Genomic DNA, 17,689 nt, shown 5'->3' on the forward strand with positions numbered 1-17,689 from the left:
TGTTCGGTAAAAATTACTCTTGCGTCTGATGTTATTAATAGGAAAGAAAGGTAAAAATATGCAAAGGCCGGTATTTTTTTCCAGAAAAGGTGGCAACCCTACTCAGCCCCCTTTTGTATAAAACATAAGTAGGGTTGCCTGTATTTCACTGGCCTGAGATCAGTAAAAATGTTCTTTGATGCCAATGTTATTGATAGAAACAAAAACTAGAGGGATGAACAGGTAGGGTCGCCACCTGGCTGGTAAAAATGATGGTTGACCCCAATGTTACTATTAGGGGAAAAAGATAAATATATAGGAAGGCCGGTATTTTTTTTCTGGAAAAGGTGGCAACCCTATGAACAGGCCAAGAGAAATGTTAGGTATTTTTCCTCAGGGCTATCAATATGACTGTGCTACTGGCCCGTAGGGTTGCCACCTGGCCGGTATTTTACCGGCCCTGCCGGTAAAAATGAAGGTTGAGCCCAATGTTATTAATAGACAAAAAAGATAAATATATAGGAAGACCGGTATTGTTTTCCAGAAAAGATGGCAAGTGGCAACCCTAGTGGCAAGTGGCAACCCTAGTGGCCAGGCTAATGAAACCAGTGGCAAGCTCACACAGGATTCACTTTCACTTCAAACTTGGCACAAGCAGGGTGTGTGATATAAAAATATGACAGATAACGTTGGATAAAATACAAGAGCACAATGCTTTATTTTTCCTGGGTTTCATATGACATTACTGCTTTATTTCTCAAAGGCCACATTTAGGGACCGTCTGCAATTTCCCCTTCGTCTGCTTCTAACAGCATTGCTGCCTGTGTAACGTTGCCTCCGATTGGCTGATATTTTCAGCCCACGCCCATTAAACTCTGTACGCGTCAATTAGATGACAGCTCTCTCCGTGACAGCACAAGGCTGCTCGGGAACCGAGGAGGGAAAACTCGGAGCAACTTAGGCCCTGCCATGTTTCCTGAGGGCAATACCCATGGAAATACGGTTTAGTTCGATTGATATCGAGAGTTAAATATCCACTTATCGGGTATATTTTATAGACGGGAAGGTATTCGCGTCATCGCGTGAGATACTTCACGCTGTTCGCTCCCTGGGGCCTACTTATCCGTCCCGGCTGTCACTTTGTAGACGATCCCTTACATTTAGAGCGCGGCTCCTTTAAATGTATAGCTGTCCGCGGCGCTGCCTGAGTGTAACACTAGGTATTACCCGCCCTGGACACGGTGAAACTTCCTCCGAGAAGAGCGGTAAATATTGTTTTATTAGCAGCAAATGTCTCTTAGTGATTTGGTTCGCTGTTAAGTATTCCCCGCGGTATGACAGCGTTATTATCCCACATGACGGGCAGGCGACGTGAAGAGTATATGTGTGTATTCCCGATGCACCTGTAACGAGGGGGTTCATTTGTGTGACAGGCGGGGGAGGGGCGAGGGAGCAGGCTGCTGCAGGCATCTCACCGGGCGGCCTCGGTCCGGGGTCCTTGTGACATGAGGTCCTTATTTAGTCTGGGTCAGGTTCAGTGCTGTTTCAGGAGGGAAACTTCAGGGGGCTTTGTCCCGAGACAAAGAGCAGAAATCACCGCCGCGGAGCCCGCATTCTCTGGGGGTGAAGCCACCGCAGGTGAGACACTGTTTGGGGCCCCACTGGAGGCAACAGAAACCGGCACCTCGCCTCCCACACACACACACACACACACCCGGGTCTGCAGGGGCGGGGGAGGCCCATTCGTGATTGAGGATAGGGGGCGGTAGGAGATGCCAGTTATCCGGCTAACGCGCTCACCCCTGTATAGAGCGATGGACACACGCAGGGAGGGCTAGTTCAGCCACTACGGAAGCTGCTACAATGATTTGGCGGCCGAAATGAAAATCGCGCTTAGTTGTCGCAGGTCTCCCGCTCCGGTAGTGGCTGCAGGTGATAAGGCGGGTGTTTAGAATCCTCCTATCCGGAAACAGTGTTGCCCTCACCGACTGGCACCCCCTCCCCACTGCATCCTTTGGTACAGCCCGGCATCTGCTCTTTAATCTGTCACTACTCTTCCCCTAGTGTCAAAATAGGCCCTGGCATTGTTAGTACACAGAGGCCCAAACAGCCCCTACCAGTCCTCTAAATAGGGATTTTATATGGCATCTTACTGCAGCCCCTCTGGCATTTGCCACAGTCTGGGCCTGCCGGGTACCAGCCTCCCCTGTACCTGAGGTGCTAATGGTAAAGGCCACACTCTCTTTGCTTTGCCTACTGGAACCCGCCCTCATTAGTTCTTCCACTTGTCCATAGTGTGACCCAATAGAAACCCCTACTCCTGTCTGTAATCTCTATATTCCATTCCTATCATCTCTCTTCACAACTTTGTATCCACTTTCTCTCACTGATCCACGTATTGGCTCCAGTTTGCATTCCCTTTTTATCTTTTCCTTGTTACCCGCAGCTTTTTATTCCTGTAAGTTCTGCAGTTTGGGGAGCCTGTCCCTACTTGTAATGAGAAGTCGGCGGTCACTGGCGCACGGCAGATACAACCTCAGACTCAAATAGATTAAAAAAAAAACAGTGGAAAACAAAAAAAAGTTAGAGAAATGATAGCTAAAGCACTTATTCATTGGTTACATTTGTTGCAAACAAGCTTTGCTTGTAAATATTCCTTAAACCCCATAAGAGCATCAATATTTCCACTTGCAGGCTTAATATAGTGAATAAGGAACCCCCTATTGTAAATTATAAGGATATTATAAGTTACCGAGGAGTTTCGTGACCATGTAAAAAACACAAGGCCGAAGGTGACTTCTAATATCCTTATATTATTATTTATTATAATACACACGTTTTAGTGAGTCATGTGACCAAAATGACATCACTTCTCACTGTTTAGAACTGATGACATCAGCGGTTAGTGAGTGGGTTAATACTAGTCTACTCTGATAAAGTTGTGAATCTAAACATAGAAATAATAGGGCCTTGAACAGCCTTCTATCATTATTAAAACACATTTCCACTGTGCTGGAAGTTTTATACATCCAACGTACAAGTACCTATTGATAAAAGAGGCGCAGAGGGCCCTGTTCATTAGAGCTTACAATTAAGAATTCTATCTTTGCTCCCATGTTACTTCTCTTATAGACTCCTTCAGTCCAATAATGGGGATGAATCATCAAGCCCTTCCAAGGTGTAAACAAGCAGCCAATTGCTGGCCTGGTCCTGGCACAAAATCTTGGACCTCTGCAAATCTGGCCACAATGGATGTGGCTGTGTATTCTACATACACGCACTGATTGGGCATTTAACGTTACATTAAAAGGGATTTAGGACGAATAAAAAAAATGCATTGTTTAATACCTGTATTGGTGTTAATACCAATTATGTTACGGTGGGAAAAATGTGTTTAAAAAAAAAAATGTAAACTTCTGCCATTTTTTTTAAATGATCAGACTTGCATTGATCGGGTGCAGGTTTTGGTAGTGACAGCAGTGGTGCATGCAGGGTAATTGGCCAAAGGGATGAGGTATATAAAATAAAGTAGTTGATTCAGTAAATGCTTAGTAAAGGCATGATTGACTAGTAGACAGTAGATAGGCAAAGAGGTTCTAAAATGCCATTATACATAGTAAATGGGTAAGTTGAAGGTATTATAGCTGGTATCTCCAAGTGGGAGATTTCTATTGCATTTGGAACAGAATATAAGCCAATGTAATAAATAAAAAATAAAAAGGCATACCATAACCAGACTTTAGGGTTGCGTAGGCCTCCAGCTGGATATCTGCCCCCCACAACCGCTTAATTTGATAAATGGAAACAATGGATGTTTGCAGAAGCTGAACATTTATTTCAGCGCAAAGTTGCTGATCCACCTGCACTAGGAACTTCACCTGGAAGTGACTTATGGAAGGCTGTGTCTGATGCAGACACAAACAACTAATGAATCAAATGTGATCAAATATGTCCACCAATCAGGAATACTTTTACACGGGCTCTATAGGGCCCGTGGAACCAGACTGAGCACACTCACATTGTAGCTCTGATATAGGTTACAATATGGGGCTGTTAAGAGTGATAAAGTCAATCCAAGACCTGTTCTTAACAGTGGAACATGCACAACCTCAACAAATGCATGGGTACTAGTTAGTTGTGCCTCTGAAATAATTTGGGGTGGGGGCAGTACAGAGCCAATATTTAAAAAAAAAAAAAAAAAAATGAGTGTTAAAAGAAATACTTTCTGACTAACTTAGAAAACCTGTTGTATTGGATGTTTGTATTATGGGCTGTCTTGATTGTCATCAGACCCAACATGGACCAATGATAATGAACTCACTGACTTGCACTTCCCTATCGACTAAAGACAGGTGTTGACTTTCACAGAAGGGTGAAACACTGACCTTACGCCGCACGGCAAGATACACCGATGAACCTGGTGGTGCTGGAAAACGAGTGATCTGTTGCCATCCTTCTGCCAGATGCTAATGGAGCTTTTAGACAGGAACATTTTGGCAGCTTTTCCTTCTGGGTGTCCTGAGAATTGATGTCTTGGCAATGTTCAGAAAGCCCAATTGAATGTTGAGGTTTATTCCTTTTTTTTTTATGGCCGTCCCATGGGGAGCTGTTCAGTTGGCTAAAGTGCTGCAGGTCCCCGGGGATTCACTCGCTGTTACATATAAAAGTATGGTGCTGGGGAATTTGGCCCCTTCTTAGGGGCAACATTCATTGTTTTTATGTCGCAAACTGACGTTTAGGGGCTGGTTTATCAGGGATCCAATTGAAAATTCGAATTTGTAATTCGAATTTTCAAATTATTATTTTTTAAAAAAAAAATTTTATGGTCAAATTCAACTAGGGAGTTATTCAGATTCGATTAGAGTTTTGTAAATTTGTAAAAAAAAAAATCAAATTCGAGATTTATCATACTTTGGCCCTTTAAGAACTCTAATTTGACTATTTTGACTCAAATTGCTGTTTGAGTCAATGGGAGACATCCAGGGATCAATTTGAGTTGTTTGCAGCCTTCCTGACAACTTGAATTGAGTTTTTAAAATTAGAATTTTGAGTTTTCGGGTCAAATTTCATTAATCCGAGTTTTAAAAAGTTTATTTTGATTGGTTGAATTTATTGGAGTTTTTAGAACCTCGCATTAATTCGATGTTCGACCTTTGGTAAATGTGCCTCTTAGTATGTGGTCTTCTGAACCCCTTTATGTGATTTGAGAGTGTTTGGTTGCATGAAGGGTAAGAAGAAGCGACTGATCAGAAATGTGTGGAGTCAGAGGTTGGTTTATTCTGATTTCTGGTTGCCATGCGTTGTTGTGAGAGAGGCTTGTCAATTTTTCTTTTATACAGCGCCAATTAAATAGGAGTGACTGACTTTGAAACTTGTGTTTTTCCTGCTGTTCTATTAGGGGGCATATCCTGCTGCTAGTGTTCCTTTTTTTTTTTTTTAATTTTAAATTCAGACAGGGATTCTGGCCAGAAGAGTCTCTCAATTAGTAATTGGCTGCATCTAGATCAATGAAAATAAGTTAATTTACCGGAGACCTATCGACCTTCTATGCAAATTACTTTTTAGGGAAATGTTTATCAAATGGTTGAAATAGTTTTGCTTTGTTTTCACCGTTTGATAAAATATGCTACTAACAATCCAAAGGGACAATAATACATGTGTAGCCTTAAGATGGCCATAGATGTTGAGATTTTTAAAAGATCAGATCCTGATTGTGAGACCACGATCTTCTCAGAACGATCGTACGAATTTACCATCAACTAAAAAGACCAATTTGCCAGGAAAACAAAGGGGAGCTGCCTGCTTGGCCCTGCAAACATAGATAGATTGCACTGGGACCGATAAAGATTTTTTGACCTGGCCAATCAATTTCCTGACAGATGTCGGCCGAAAAATCGTAAGATGTACGATCGTTCGTCGCCGAAAAATCGTAAGATGTACGATCGTTCGAATACCACTAACCGCACAATAATTTCGAAGGATTGGTCGGACTTCCCTAAAATCGGTTGTTCGGCAAGAAGAATCATCGCGTCTATGGGGAGCTTTACAGAGAATTTAGTTTTTTTAGATGGGTACAGTGACGCCCATTTGAAAGAAAAAGGCAAATAACTAAAACTCTGATAGTCCTGCTGTGAAAGGTTTTGGTTGGGTGCTATTTTAGGCTCAGGTGTGGGTTTCATCCCAGGCAGGTTAACTGGTTCTGAGATCAGTGATCTTAGTATTATGAATGTGATAGTTAGACTGGAAGCTCTGCCTGGGCAGGGGCTGTTGTCGATGATATACAGGTATAGGATCTGTCCTCCTGAAAGCTATGAACTACAGAAAGGCTATCTCTCTTTGATTCAATTGAAATCAAAACTATTTTTTTCTTTTTTTTTTTTTTTATTTGTTATAATAAAACTGTACCTTGTACAGGTATACGAACCATTATCCAGAAAGCTCTAAAAGATTTATCCAAATAATACAAGTATTTAAATCTAATTTCCCTTTTCTCTGTAATAATAGAGTAGCTTGTACCGGTACTTAATCCAAACTAAGAAATACTTAATTCTCGTTGGAAGCAAAACCAGCCTATTGGATTTATTTAATGTTTAAATGATTTTCTAGTAGACTTAAGGCATGAAGATCCAAATTACGGAAAGATCCATTATCTGAAAAAACCCCAGCTCCCACGCATGCTGGATAACGGCTCCCATACCTGTACTTGCTTCCTAACATGGATATAGTTAATCATCCTTGGAGTCAAAACATTACACTGGGGTGTTATTTCATGTTTAACTTTTGTTTTGTTGTTCTTTCTAGTAGTTATGCAGCGAATCCGGGATTCCGTTTTTTTCAGCAGGATTCAGATTCGGCCAAATCCTTCTGACTAACCGAATCCTAATTTGCATATGCAAATTAGGAGTGGTGAGGGAAATTGCGGGACTTTTTGTCACAAGCAAGGAAGTAAAAAATGTTTCCCCTTCCCACCCCTAATTTGCATATGCAAATTAGGATTCGGTATTCGGCTGAATCTTTCACAAAGGATTCAGGGGTTCGGCCAAATCCAAAATAGTGGATTCGTTGCATCCCTATTTTTTAGTAGACTTGTAGTGTAGAGATCCAGATTACAGACAGACCTTTTATCCTGAAAAAAAAAAACTCGGGTCTTGGCATTCTGGAAAACAGGTGCCATACCTGTGCAATCTCTGAAGTGCTACACTGCCTCTATATAAATAAAGGAGGAGGAATATAACACGGCAAAGCACCGGATGGCTCCTAACCCTGCAGGAAAATTTTCCTTTTTTTTTTTCCCCCCTTCTAATCCTCCACTTTTTTGTGGTGTTGAATGATTTCTAAATTTAGTATAGAAGATTCATAATTCGCCTTATCTAGTATAAGTAAGTCAAAAAAACAATTGGACTGAGTAATCGTTCCACATTCCCCTCCCAAGAAACCCTGTAATAGCCTATGGCAAAAGTCTTGCACAAAATAACAACAAACCCCATTTTGACTCAGATGGGCTGGTCCAGGTAAACAGCTGAAACATTTTTGTCATTGATGTTTCCTTTAAAAGGGAGCTCCGCCCAAAACCTGTAAGCGAAACTAAACGAATGGATCTCTAAGCCGTCTATTGCTTTAAATGTGTTTGTATTTTGTATTCTTTGCGCTGCTCCTGAAACAATGTATCTGAAGGCAGCTGACTAACAGAATGTTCTTACATGTTTCCGAATTCGGTGCTTCTGGATCGGTTTGGGCGAATTGGACCCTTCACTTCGCCAAAAATAAATGTAATTTTATTTATTTTTTTGATGCACAACACCATACAAGTCTATGGGCGTCATTTCTGCGGTGAAACAAGGCGAAAAAATTCGCCCATCCCTACTTCTGGATTATAGGTACTGTGCCTGGAGATGGTGTAACTTTTTATTTTATTTTTTGCCCCAAGTCTTTTAGCATGGCTGAATGCTGACGCTACACTGACGTTATAAAGCCCTGTGGGTTTCAGATTTTGGTTTTGCAATTGAGAGGGTTCTGATCGTTGCCATGCAAATGAATGCAGGGAGTTAAACGGGGAGTCTTTGGTCTCTCCCAAACTGAGCTGGAATTTCACTCAGGAGCCCCTAAATCAGCCTGTCTGCCATTACCCTGCATGTTGCCTTCACAAGACGTAGCAGTGTTTGGTGTTACTGTCTGTGGGATACAAGCTTATATAGGGATGGAGGTGCTCTGGTTGCACATATACTGGTGCCGTCACCTGAATCTACTTGGAGAACCTGCTGAAGTATAATATTGGCAATAAGGAGGGGGCAGATGGCTGTAGTCCCTGGACTAATGGCTTGGGTTGTGGTTATTTGTGAGTAGTGGCCTGGGTACGATGTTACCTGTGCAGCAGGGGGCCTTTTGTTTTGGCAGTCCTTATATAGACACTCCATGAGCTGATTCTGGTGGGCAGGTGACTATCCCTCTATTACTGATGCCTTCCCCAAGGGCATGCTATTGATTTTATTGCCTTAATGTGTTGTCTAATTCTGGACAGAGTCATTCTGTGGCCACTAAAGTTCTGTCTTGCATAAGAAAGGCTATTCACTTAAGGGATGAAAACCTAATTCAGCCTCTTTATAGGTCCCTGGTAAGGCCTCATCTGGAGTATGCAGTGCAGTTTTGGACTCCAGTCCTTAAGAGGGATATAAATGAGCTGGAGAGAGTGCAGAGACTAAGTGCAAATAAATTGGTTAGAGGGACGGAAGACTTAAATTATGAGGGGAGACTGTCACGGTTGGGGTTGTTTTCTCTGGAAAAAAGGCGCTTGCGAGGGGACATGATTACACTTTACAAGTACATTAGAGGACATTATAGACAAATAGCAGGGGACCTTTTTACCCATAAAGTGGATCACCGTACCAGAGGCCACCCCTTTAGACTAGAAGAAAAGAACTTTCATTTGAAGCAACGTAGAGGGTTCTTCACAGTCAGGACAGTGAGGTTGTGGAATGCTGATTCTGTATCAAAGGCTATTGTGATACTAAACTCTATAGTATAGATATGGGTATATAGAATTTATGTGAGGGTATGGAGGGGTGTGTGTATGGATGCTGGGTTTTATTATGAGAGGGGTTGAACTTGATCTACTTTGCTCTTTTTTTTTGCAACCAAATTTTAAAGTGGTTGCTGCACCATTAAATTAACTTTTAGTGTGATGTAGAGAGTGATATTCTGAGACGATTTGCAATTAGTTTTCATTTTTTTTATTCAGCAGCTCTCCAGTTTGAATTTCAGCAATCTGGTTGCTAGGGTCTGAATTACCCTAGCAACCATGCATTGCTTTGAATAAGAGAATAGCATATGGATAGGAGAGGGTTTGAATAGAAAGATGAGTAATAAAAAGAAGCAATAACAACAGAGCATTTGTTTTAGATAAGTTCAATGACCCCCATTTGAAAGCTGGAAAGATTCAGAAGAAAAGTGCAAATAATTAATAACACTATATAAAAAAAAATGAAGACCAATTGAAAAGTTGCTTAGAATTGACCTTAAAGGAGAACCACCCCTTTAACTATGTCGTCACTATTTGTGTACAAAACTTGGTGTCGTGTTTGTTTATATTCTGTATCCCACTAAAGCTTAAATTTAAAAGCCGTAAATTTGAGATTTTCCATCATTGTCATTAAAAATATGAATTGCTACTGTTCTTTAAGTTGTTTTCTACCCATGCTGCTATTTCATGGTTGAGTGCAATCATCTTAATATTGTAGTTCAATGGTTGTGGGGTTGGCCTTTCATGGGATACCCAGTGGGCTCGGCATAATGGGAAATATTGGGGTATTTTTTATTAAAGAGTGAAGTTAGAGGTCGCCACAGTGCTCTAGACTGAAATTCCGCCACTCTCCATTCATTTCTATGGAATGTTTAAAAAAGTATTTATCAATGAATGAAAGTTCATACTTTGATAAATACGCCTTTCAAAATCCCATAGAATGAGTGTAGAATGGCGGAATTTCACTTGGACTGTGTCGATCTCTAACTTCGCTGTTTGATAAATTTTCTCCATTGACTGTATTTGATATTGCTAGAAGGTGAGTTTAAAGGGTAAGGTTACAGGTATATTGAGGGGGAGCCCTCAGAGGACAGCAGAGGCCAAAATACCTTGCATGCCAAGTCACACGAGGGCTACTTACATTTGCTGGAGCCATCAATAATGACATTCCTGCACTTTCTGGGTTTATTTTTACGTGCACCACCTAGTAACAGAATTCACGATTAATATTGGTTATACATTTAAACTAAATCTCCACGATATAAAGGAAAAAAACCTCTGGGGACCTAAGTGTGATTAGCTACTCTCGGCTGCCAGACACTTGGATTTTTGGTTCATGGCATTGTTGATATATTTCCCCTTATCTGCTTATAGGGTTATGCCTACATTGATATAAATACCCATTATCCAGATAGCTCTGAATTACGGAAAGGCAGTCTCCCATAGACTCCATTATAATGAAATAATCAAAATTTTTAAAAATTTCCTTTTTCTCTGTAATAATAAAACAGTACCTTGTACTTGATCCAAACTAAGATATAATTAATCCTTATTGGAAGCAGAACCAGACTATTGGGGTTATTTAATATTTACATGATTTTCTAGTAGAGTTAAAGGAGAAGCAAACCCGAAAGTTAAAGAACCCCTACCCTACATAGATACCCCTCCCCCCCCCCCAGCCTAAGTGTTACCCCCGGCAAATGCCCCAAAGTCTTTATTTACCCCTCCGTGCAGATTCTGTCCAGCAGAGTTCACCGGCGCCATCTTCTTTTCTTCGGTGATCCTCTAAATGAGACTGTTTTGCATGCGTCGAAACTCACGAAGATTACTGAATCAGATCAAGATGGCGCCCATGAACTCCGATGGCTCAATCTGCACCGAGGGGTAAGTAAAAAGTTAGGGGCATTTTGTCCAGGGTAACACTTAGGCTGGGGGAGCAGGGAGGGGGGTTTATGTAGGGTAGGGTTTTTTAACTTTTGGGTTTGCTTCTCCTTTAATGTAAAATAATGCAAATAACGGAAAGATCTGTTAACTTGAAAACCCCTGGTCCCAAGCATTCTGGATAACAGGTTCCATACCTGTATTTGGAGAGTGCAAGTGGGCATTTTCCTCCCTTAACAAAGCAGCCATTAATGCTTTTGACTCTTTACTGTCCCTGTATACACTTCCATATTGAGACATCCCTGATGGAATTATTACTGGAGTTACAACACTAGGTGGCACCGCCGTGCTAGCTTTTGGATAGTTTGTGATGCATCCGCTTTTAAACTAAACTGTGTTTATTATACTGTTACATCACCAATATTCATTTCTTCTCTTTAGGAACCCTGAAATGTCTGGCATAGCCCTGAGCAGACTTGCACAGGAGAGAAAAGCTTGGAGAAAAGACCATCCTTTTGTAAGTTCACTGAAGTAGAAAAACTAAAAAAATGCTGATGTCATTTCAGTTGGAATTCTTTTGAAATAACTGTTCTGAAGACACTTGAACCACTCACACGTTCCTTTTTCCTTCTTTCTTTAAGGGTTTTGTGGCAGTACCAACGAAAAATCCAGATGGCACAATGAATTTGATGAACTGGGAATGTGCTATTCCAGGCAAGAAAGGGGTAAGTGTCCTCCTCTGATAACGGCGCTACAGAATTCTCTCCTGAGACCCACACATGCCCCCATCAAATAGCCAAATGGCCCAATTTTGCCCTATGTGACATGTTCAAGGCCAGATGATGTCATAGTTGAGCCCTGGGCCATAAATGTACCTTAAAGCACCAGTAACATCAGTTTAAAAAAAAAAAAAAATATCACACTTTTAAATTGCTAAATCTTTATTAAGAAATAACTTACAGAAACTCCGCTTACGCTCCTCTTCAGAAAAGGCGACCGGTCGACGATCCATCATGCGGCGCTCAATTACTCCTCCCTGCTTATCTCCTATAAGGAAGGCAGGGAGGAGAAATCGAGCGCCGCACAATGGATCACCTTTTCCGAAGAGGAGCACAAACAGAGTTTCGGTAAGTTAGTTCTTAATAAAGACTTTAAAAGTTTAAATTTTTTAAACACAAAAATTGATGTCACTGGTCCTTTAAAGAGCCACATCCAGTCAATGGGCCCCACAAATATCCACTTCTCTCCAGTTGCAGACATTGGGGCATTTCTGTCTCCAGTGTCAATAAACAGAAGTGAATTGTGATTCCCAGCAGTTATGGTGCTGAACAATGCTGACACTTGATCATTTTAATATGATTTATTGACTTGGCTCCCCAGGTTTATACAATATGTTTCCCTTTCAAATAAGCGACTACTATCCATCTGCTGTGTTTTTTATTGCCCTTGGGAGATGAAGGGTTCAAACTCTCCAGTGGCAGTGAGTGAGCTAAAGTAAACCGGCTGCAATAACATGCAATTTCACTTCATGTTTACTCCTTCAACTAATCCTCTTCACGTATAAATAGTCCCCCCCCCCATATGATCAGGCACAATAGTACCTGCACACGCACAACAACACAAAAAAACCCAAAAAACTCTGACTCAAATGACTGGAATTTGGGTTACCCTCTCAAGCTTATCCTGATCCTTTCCATTCAAAGCCTTTGAAATATTTCATTATTAGAATGTACCAAGTGTCTCTTGGAATACTTAAAAATGTTTTTTTTTGTTATTTTGATTTGCTTGAATGCTTGTTTTTCTTGCAGACCCCCTGGGAAGGTGGCTTATTTAAATTACGGATGCTTTTTAAGGATGATTATCCCTCGTCACCTCCTAAATGTAAGTGCCTTGAATCTTAATCGTTTGAATCCTTCTCTGTATTTATTTTTTTTTTTTTTTGCTTCCTTTTCTTGAAACTATCACATTTATCTGCCAGTACAACCTCAGGGAGCAAATTCCACATCTTCCCAGTTCTTTATTTAAAAAAAAAAACCACACTTGTGCATATTCTCCTTTCTTCTAATCTGATTGGATGCTCTAGAGTCTGCTGGAAGGACCTACTGGAGAATAAAGTATCAGAGTTTATTATATGCTCCCCTTAAATATTCATACATCGCTGTCTCAACTCTTCTCCCACCTTGGCCAGCCTTTCCACATAACGGAGACTTCTGTACCCATTATGAGTGGAACTGCCTGTTCTCAGGAGGAAACTGTATTGTGACTAGTTGTAGAATAGTTACACAGGCATATTCAGCATTTAAAAGGATTCTATACACACTTGTACATGAACATCTGTACAGTTTAAATGGATTACAGTTGTGGTAAGACTTTAAACACATCAGTTTATAGTGCTGACTTTTGCACTAAAATAAAGAGCAAACAGATTTTTTTTTTTTTTATATTTACTTTTGAAATCTGAAATGGGCTAGACATATATTGTCAGTTTCCCAGCTGCCCCCAGTCATATGACTTGTGCTTTGATAAACTTGTCACTCTTTACTGCTGTACTGCAAGTTGAAGTGATATCACTCCCTTTCTTCCCCCCCCCCAGCAGCAACGACAGAACAATGGGAAGGTAGCCAGATAACCGATCCCTAACACAAAATAACAGCTGCCTGGTAGATCTAAGAACAGCACTCAAAAGTAAAATCCAGGTCCCACTGCGATACATTCAGTTACATTGATTAGGAGAAACAGCTGCCTGCCAGAAAGCATTTCTACCCTAAAGTGCTGGCTCTTTCTGAAAGCACATAACCAGGCAAAATGACCTGAGATGGCACCTACACACCAATATTACAACTACACTCGCTGGTTCAGGAATTAAATTTTATATTGTAGAGTGAATTATTTGCAGTGTAATTTAGAAATAAAAACTACACCATAAAAGTCATGATTGAATCTCTTTTAGCTCTACTCTTTTTAGGTTAGAGTTGTACACCTATTGATCTCTAGATCTGCTATCGGCTAGAGCAGGACTGTCCAACTGGCACCCCGTTGCGTGACCCTCCACATGAAAGTCTGCCTGCTGTGTCTGCTTACTATGTGTACGATTTAAATGGTATCACTACAGAGATTAACGGGCCCCTGCGTTGTTGAAACCTCATTCAAACTAACCCCCTGTATTGTTCACACCTGTGATCCCCCTGCATTGTTCACACTTGTGACACCTTTTTTGTTCACACCCCAAAAGCCCCTGTATTGTTCACACCTGAGACCCAGGCTGAAACTGCTCACATTGTTCACCTGTTCACACGTTATACAAAATGCTAATGGGGCACCAGCACTGTGTCACTGTATGTAGCACATATTAGACTGGTCCTGATTCCTGTCTCCTGCTCTGTTCTGCCTTCCCTTCCTCCCTGTGTGTGTCATACTTTGGTATTTGTTCTGGGGGTTTGTTAGCATTTGAAAATTGTTAGGGGCCCCTAAGGTGTTTAATCACGTGCTGTGTTATCCAAGGGGGAAGAGGAGGCAAATGGATTTAAAGACTAAATTTTTTTTCACATATGAGTGACATCCCTGAAGTGAGCACCAACCATTTGGTTTTTTGGTGTGGACATTGCCTTGTGGTAACATGGGTGTGGTTTAGTGGGTGTGGTCTAAAACAGGGAGTGGCTAACACTGGCTTCCATTATCGGCCCTCGACCATGTAGACTAGAAAAATTCTGGCCCTTGATAACACAGAAGTTGGACAGCATAGCATGCCAGGTGTCCCACCCCCCCACCCCAGTATAAGCTCTCGTGCATCATTGAGGCTGATGTAAGATGTATAGGGCCGCTCTGTGGTTCCTTAATTAGCCCTTCCAGTGTAGCGTGAGCATTAATTGCCTTGCCTGGAATAAAGCTTTGGTGATATTGTTAGTATGCAAGTCTATAGTGTCTCCTAAGTCAATTGTAAGTAAGTATTTCTGGTGTCTCCTCTACCCCACCCTGGCATAGTAGTGGTTGGGCTCTTTTTTTTTTTGCAGAAGACTAGAGGCTGATATAGCACTAAAGCCACTACCAATGTCCTATTAATCCCATTGGTTTGGGAATGAAATGTGAAAAGGCAGGTGTCTGCATACTTTTGTCCATGTTTCTTCTGTCCAGCAACACCTGGAAAACCCAGTACTCATCTAATCAAGAAAGTGTGGACTTCTGTTCATATGTCCAACCAATCAAAGACTTCCTTTTAAATGTCTCCATGATAAAAAGACGTTACAAGGGCTTGACTTCAGAGATAACTGGTTCTGAGGCACTGGGTTATGCTGATTTCTTTCATTTCCCACAGGTAAATTTGAGCCACCCCTATTTCATCCGAATGTCTATCCTTCAGGCACAGTGTGTCTGTCTATCTTAGAAGAAGATAAGGATTGGAGGCCAGCAATCACAATTAAACAGGTATACGAACAGTTCATTTCCTTTCCTTGTGTAAAATACTGAACAGTTTGTGTTCTGCAATTAACTTTTTTTTTTTTTTTTTTTTTTTTTTTTTCTTTCTCAAGATCTTGTTAGGAATACAAGAACTTCTAAATGAACCAAATATACAAGATCCAGCTCAAGCAGAGGCATACACAATTTACTGGTTAGTGTTTCTATATGGGGCGTATTATTCTGCCTGTATTTTTCTTGTCTGGATAAGGGCTGTACATATTCGTGATGCACCAAATCCAGGATTTGACTTGTGCTCTGATAAACGTCAGTCACTCTTTACTGCTTTACTGCAAGTTGGAGTGATATCACCCCCCCCCCCAGCAACCTAACAGAACAATGGGAAGGTAACCACATAACCGCTCCCTAACACAAGATAATAGCTCCCTGGTAGATCTAAGAACCGCACTCATTAGTAAAAGCCAGGTCCCACTGAGACACATTCAGTTACACTGAGTAGGAGAAACAACAGCCTGTAGTTTTTATTTCTAAATTACACTGTTTACATTGCAAATGATTCACTCTACAATATAACATTTCATTCCTGAGCCAGCAAGTGTATTTTTTTTTTTTTTAGTTGTAATATTGGTGTGTAGGCGCCATCTCTGGTCATTTTTCCTGGTCATGTAATTTCAGAAAGAGCCAGCACTTTAGGATGGAACTGCTTTCTGGCAGGCTGTTGGTTCTCCTACTCAATGTAACTGAATGTGTCTCAGTGGGACCTGGATTTTATTATTAAGTGCTGTTCTTAGATCTTCCAGGGAGCGGTTGTCTTGTGCTTTCTGGTTACCTTCCCATTTTTCTGTTAGGTTGCTGGGGGGAGGGAGGGGGATGATATCACTCCAACTTGCAGTAAAGCGTGACTGAGGTTTATCAGAGCACAAGTCACATGACCGGGGGCTGCTGGGAAACTGACAATATGTCTAGCCCCATGTCAGATTTCAAAATTGAATATAAAAAAAATTTGTTTGCTCTTTTGAGAAACGGATTTCAGTGCAGAATTCTGCTGGAGCAGCACTATTAACTGATGTATTTTTGGGGAAAAAAAATTCCCATGACAGTATCCCTTTAAGCTGAGCGTTTTTCGTCTACCCTGTATAGACGGGCTGCAAAGTAGGGCAAGTCTGAAATTGACTTTAGATATCATGACATGATCTTGTATAAAGAGCCAATATTCCTATTAATGTGGGGGGAGCCAGCAAGGTGGGGAATGGCCTGTTAGAATCCAAGCTGAGATACTTGTCTTTAATACTTTTTTTTTTTATCTCCCTTCCCTGCAGCCAAAACAGAGTTGAATATGAAAAAAGAGTCAGAGCACAAGCCAAGAAGTTTGCGCCATCATAAACTTCAACCTTGCAGCATCTAAAAAAAAAAAACAAATAAATAAATAAAAAGGAAGGGATTGGTTTGGCAAGAACTTGTTTACAAAATTTTTTGCAAAAATCTGAATGATGCTCAATAGAATCGAAACTGTCACTTAGGGGAGGGGGTCGTATGTGTGCCATTTTCCATTTCCGCCACTTGTATAGAGTTCTAAATTTGCTGAATATCCCCCCCCCACCCCCAGTTTTTTCATACAGGGTCTCTTCCTTCAGTCTTTTTGTATTTTGATTGTTATGATGTAAAACTTGCTTTTATTTTAATATTGATGTCAGTATTTCAACTGCTGTAAAATGATAAAACTTTTATACTTCTATATAAATTCACTAGTAACCTCTTAGTTTTTTTTTTTTTTTTTTTTTTTTTTTTCCTTTTGCTCTCTGATGCAGGCATGCTTTTTCAAATGTTTAGAACTATATCTTAGCCTCTAGCCGGCTCTATAAAGAACAATGTCATGAATTCCACCCCCTCCCCTCCCCCGAAATTTCTCTTCCGTCTTTAAGAAACTACGGTTGCGCTTCAACCTGGAGCCTCAGAGACTCAATGTCAGTCAGCATCTCGCTTCTGCATCACTTCCTTTCTTTATATGGCGTTTTGTCTGTGTTGCTGTTTAGATTAAATAAACTGTTTATAGAAAGTTTTTTTTGTTTCTTTATCTTTTTCATTAAAAGGACCACAGAGCGGAAGTGTTCAGCCTTGTGAACTGACATTGTGACTTTTTTTTTTCTTCTTCTTTCGTGTGTGAAATCTGTATATTATATATATATAAAAACAACAAAAAACTTTTTATAACTGTTCTATTCTTGCTGCGCCGTGAAAAAAAAAGGATGAGCGAAAAAAAAAAAAAAAGATTGTAGCCAGATGTTGTGACGAACTGTTGTCTTGTAATCTGAAATGCAGATTTAAATAAACAGCAGTAAACCAAAAAAAAACAATTAAATAAAAAGAACCTGGTAAGTATAATGATCTTTGTTGAGAGAT

The 17,689-nt window shown here is 40.7% G+C and overlaps 1 protein-coding gene across 2 annotated transcripts; it reads left to right on the top strand.

The window, feature by feature from the left end:
• The first annotated feature begins 909 nt into the window (after positions 1 to 909).
• On the top strand, positions 910 to 17,415 carry ube2i.S (ubiquitin conjugating enzyme E2 I S homeolog). 2 transcript variants are annotated; one of them, XM_018239143.2, is made up of 7 exons: positions 910 to 1,244; positions 11,318 to 11,393; positions 11,518 to 11,601; positions 12,685 to 12,757; positions 15,189 to 15,298; positions 15,403 to 15,482; positions 16,609 to 17,415. In XM_018239143.2, the coding sequence occupies exons 2-7, from the start codon at positions 11,328 to 11,330 to the stop codon at positions 16,670 to 16,672; spliced, it is 477 nt and encodes a 158-aa protein (XP_018094632.1). In that variant the 5' UTR covers positions 910 to 1,244; positions 11,318 to 11,327; the 3' UTR covers positions 16,673 to 17,415. The 2 variants fall into 2 exon arrangements, with proteins under 2 accessions (XP_018094632.1, XP_018094631.1); XM_018239142.2 differs by lacking the exon at positions 910 to 1,244 and adding an exon at positions 1,443 to 1,617.
• Positions 17,416 to 17,689: the final 274 nt, after the last annotated feature.

The sequence above is a fragment of the Xenopus laevis genome, chromosome 9_10S (assembly GCF_017654675.1).
Source record: "Xenopus laevis strain J_2021 chromosome 9_10S, Xenopus_laevis_v10.1, whole genome shotgun sequence".
NCBI lineage: Eukaryota > Metazoa > Chordata > Amphibia > Anura > Pipidae > Xenopus > Xenopus laevis.

Bases quoted from the DNA above. Each gene is read 5' to 3' on its own strand.
- ube2i.S (XM_018239143.2), top strand. From the start codon at position 11,328: ATGTCTGGCATAGCCCTGAGCAGACTTGCACAGGAGAGAAAAGCTTGG. The intron at 15,299-15,402 runs GTATACGAACAG...TTCTTTCTCAAG, and splicing joins CAGCAATCACAATTAAACAG to ATCTTGTTAGGAATACAAGA. The intron at 15,483-16,608 runs GTTAGTGTTTCT...CCTTCCCTGCAG, and splicing joins GAGGCATACACAATTTACTG to CCAAAACAGAGTTGAATATG.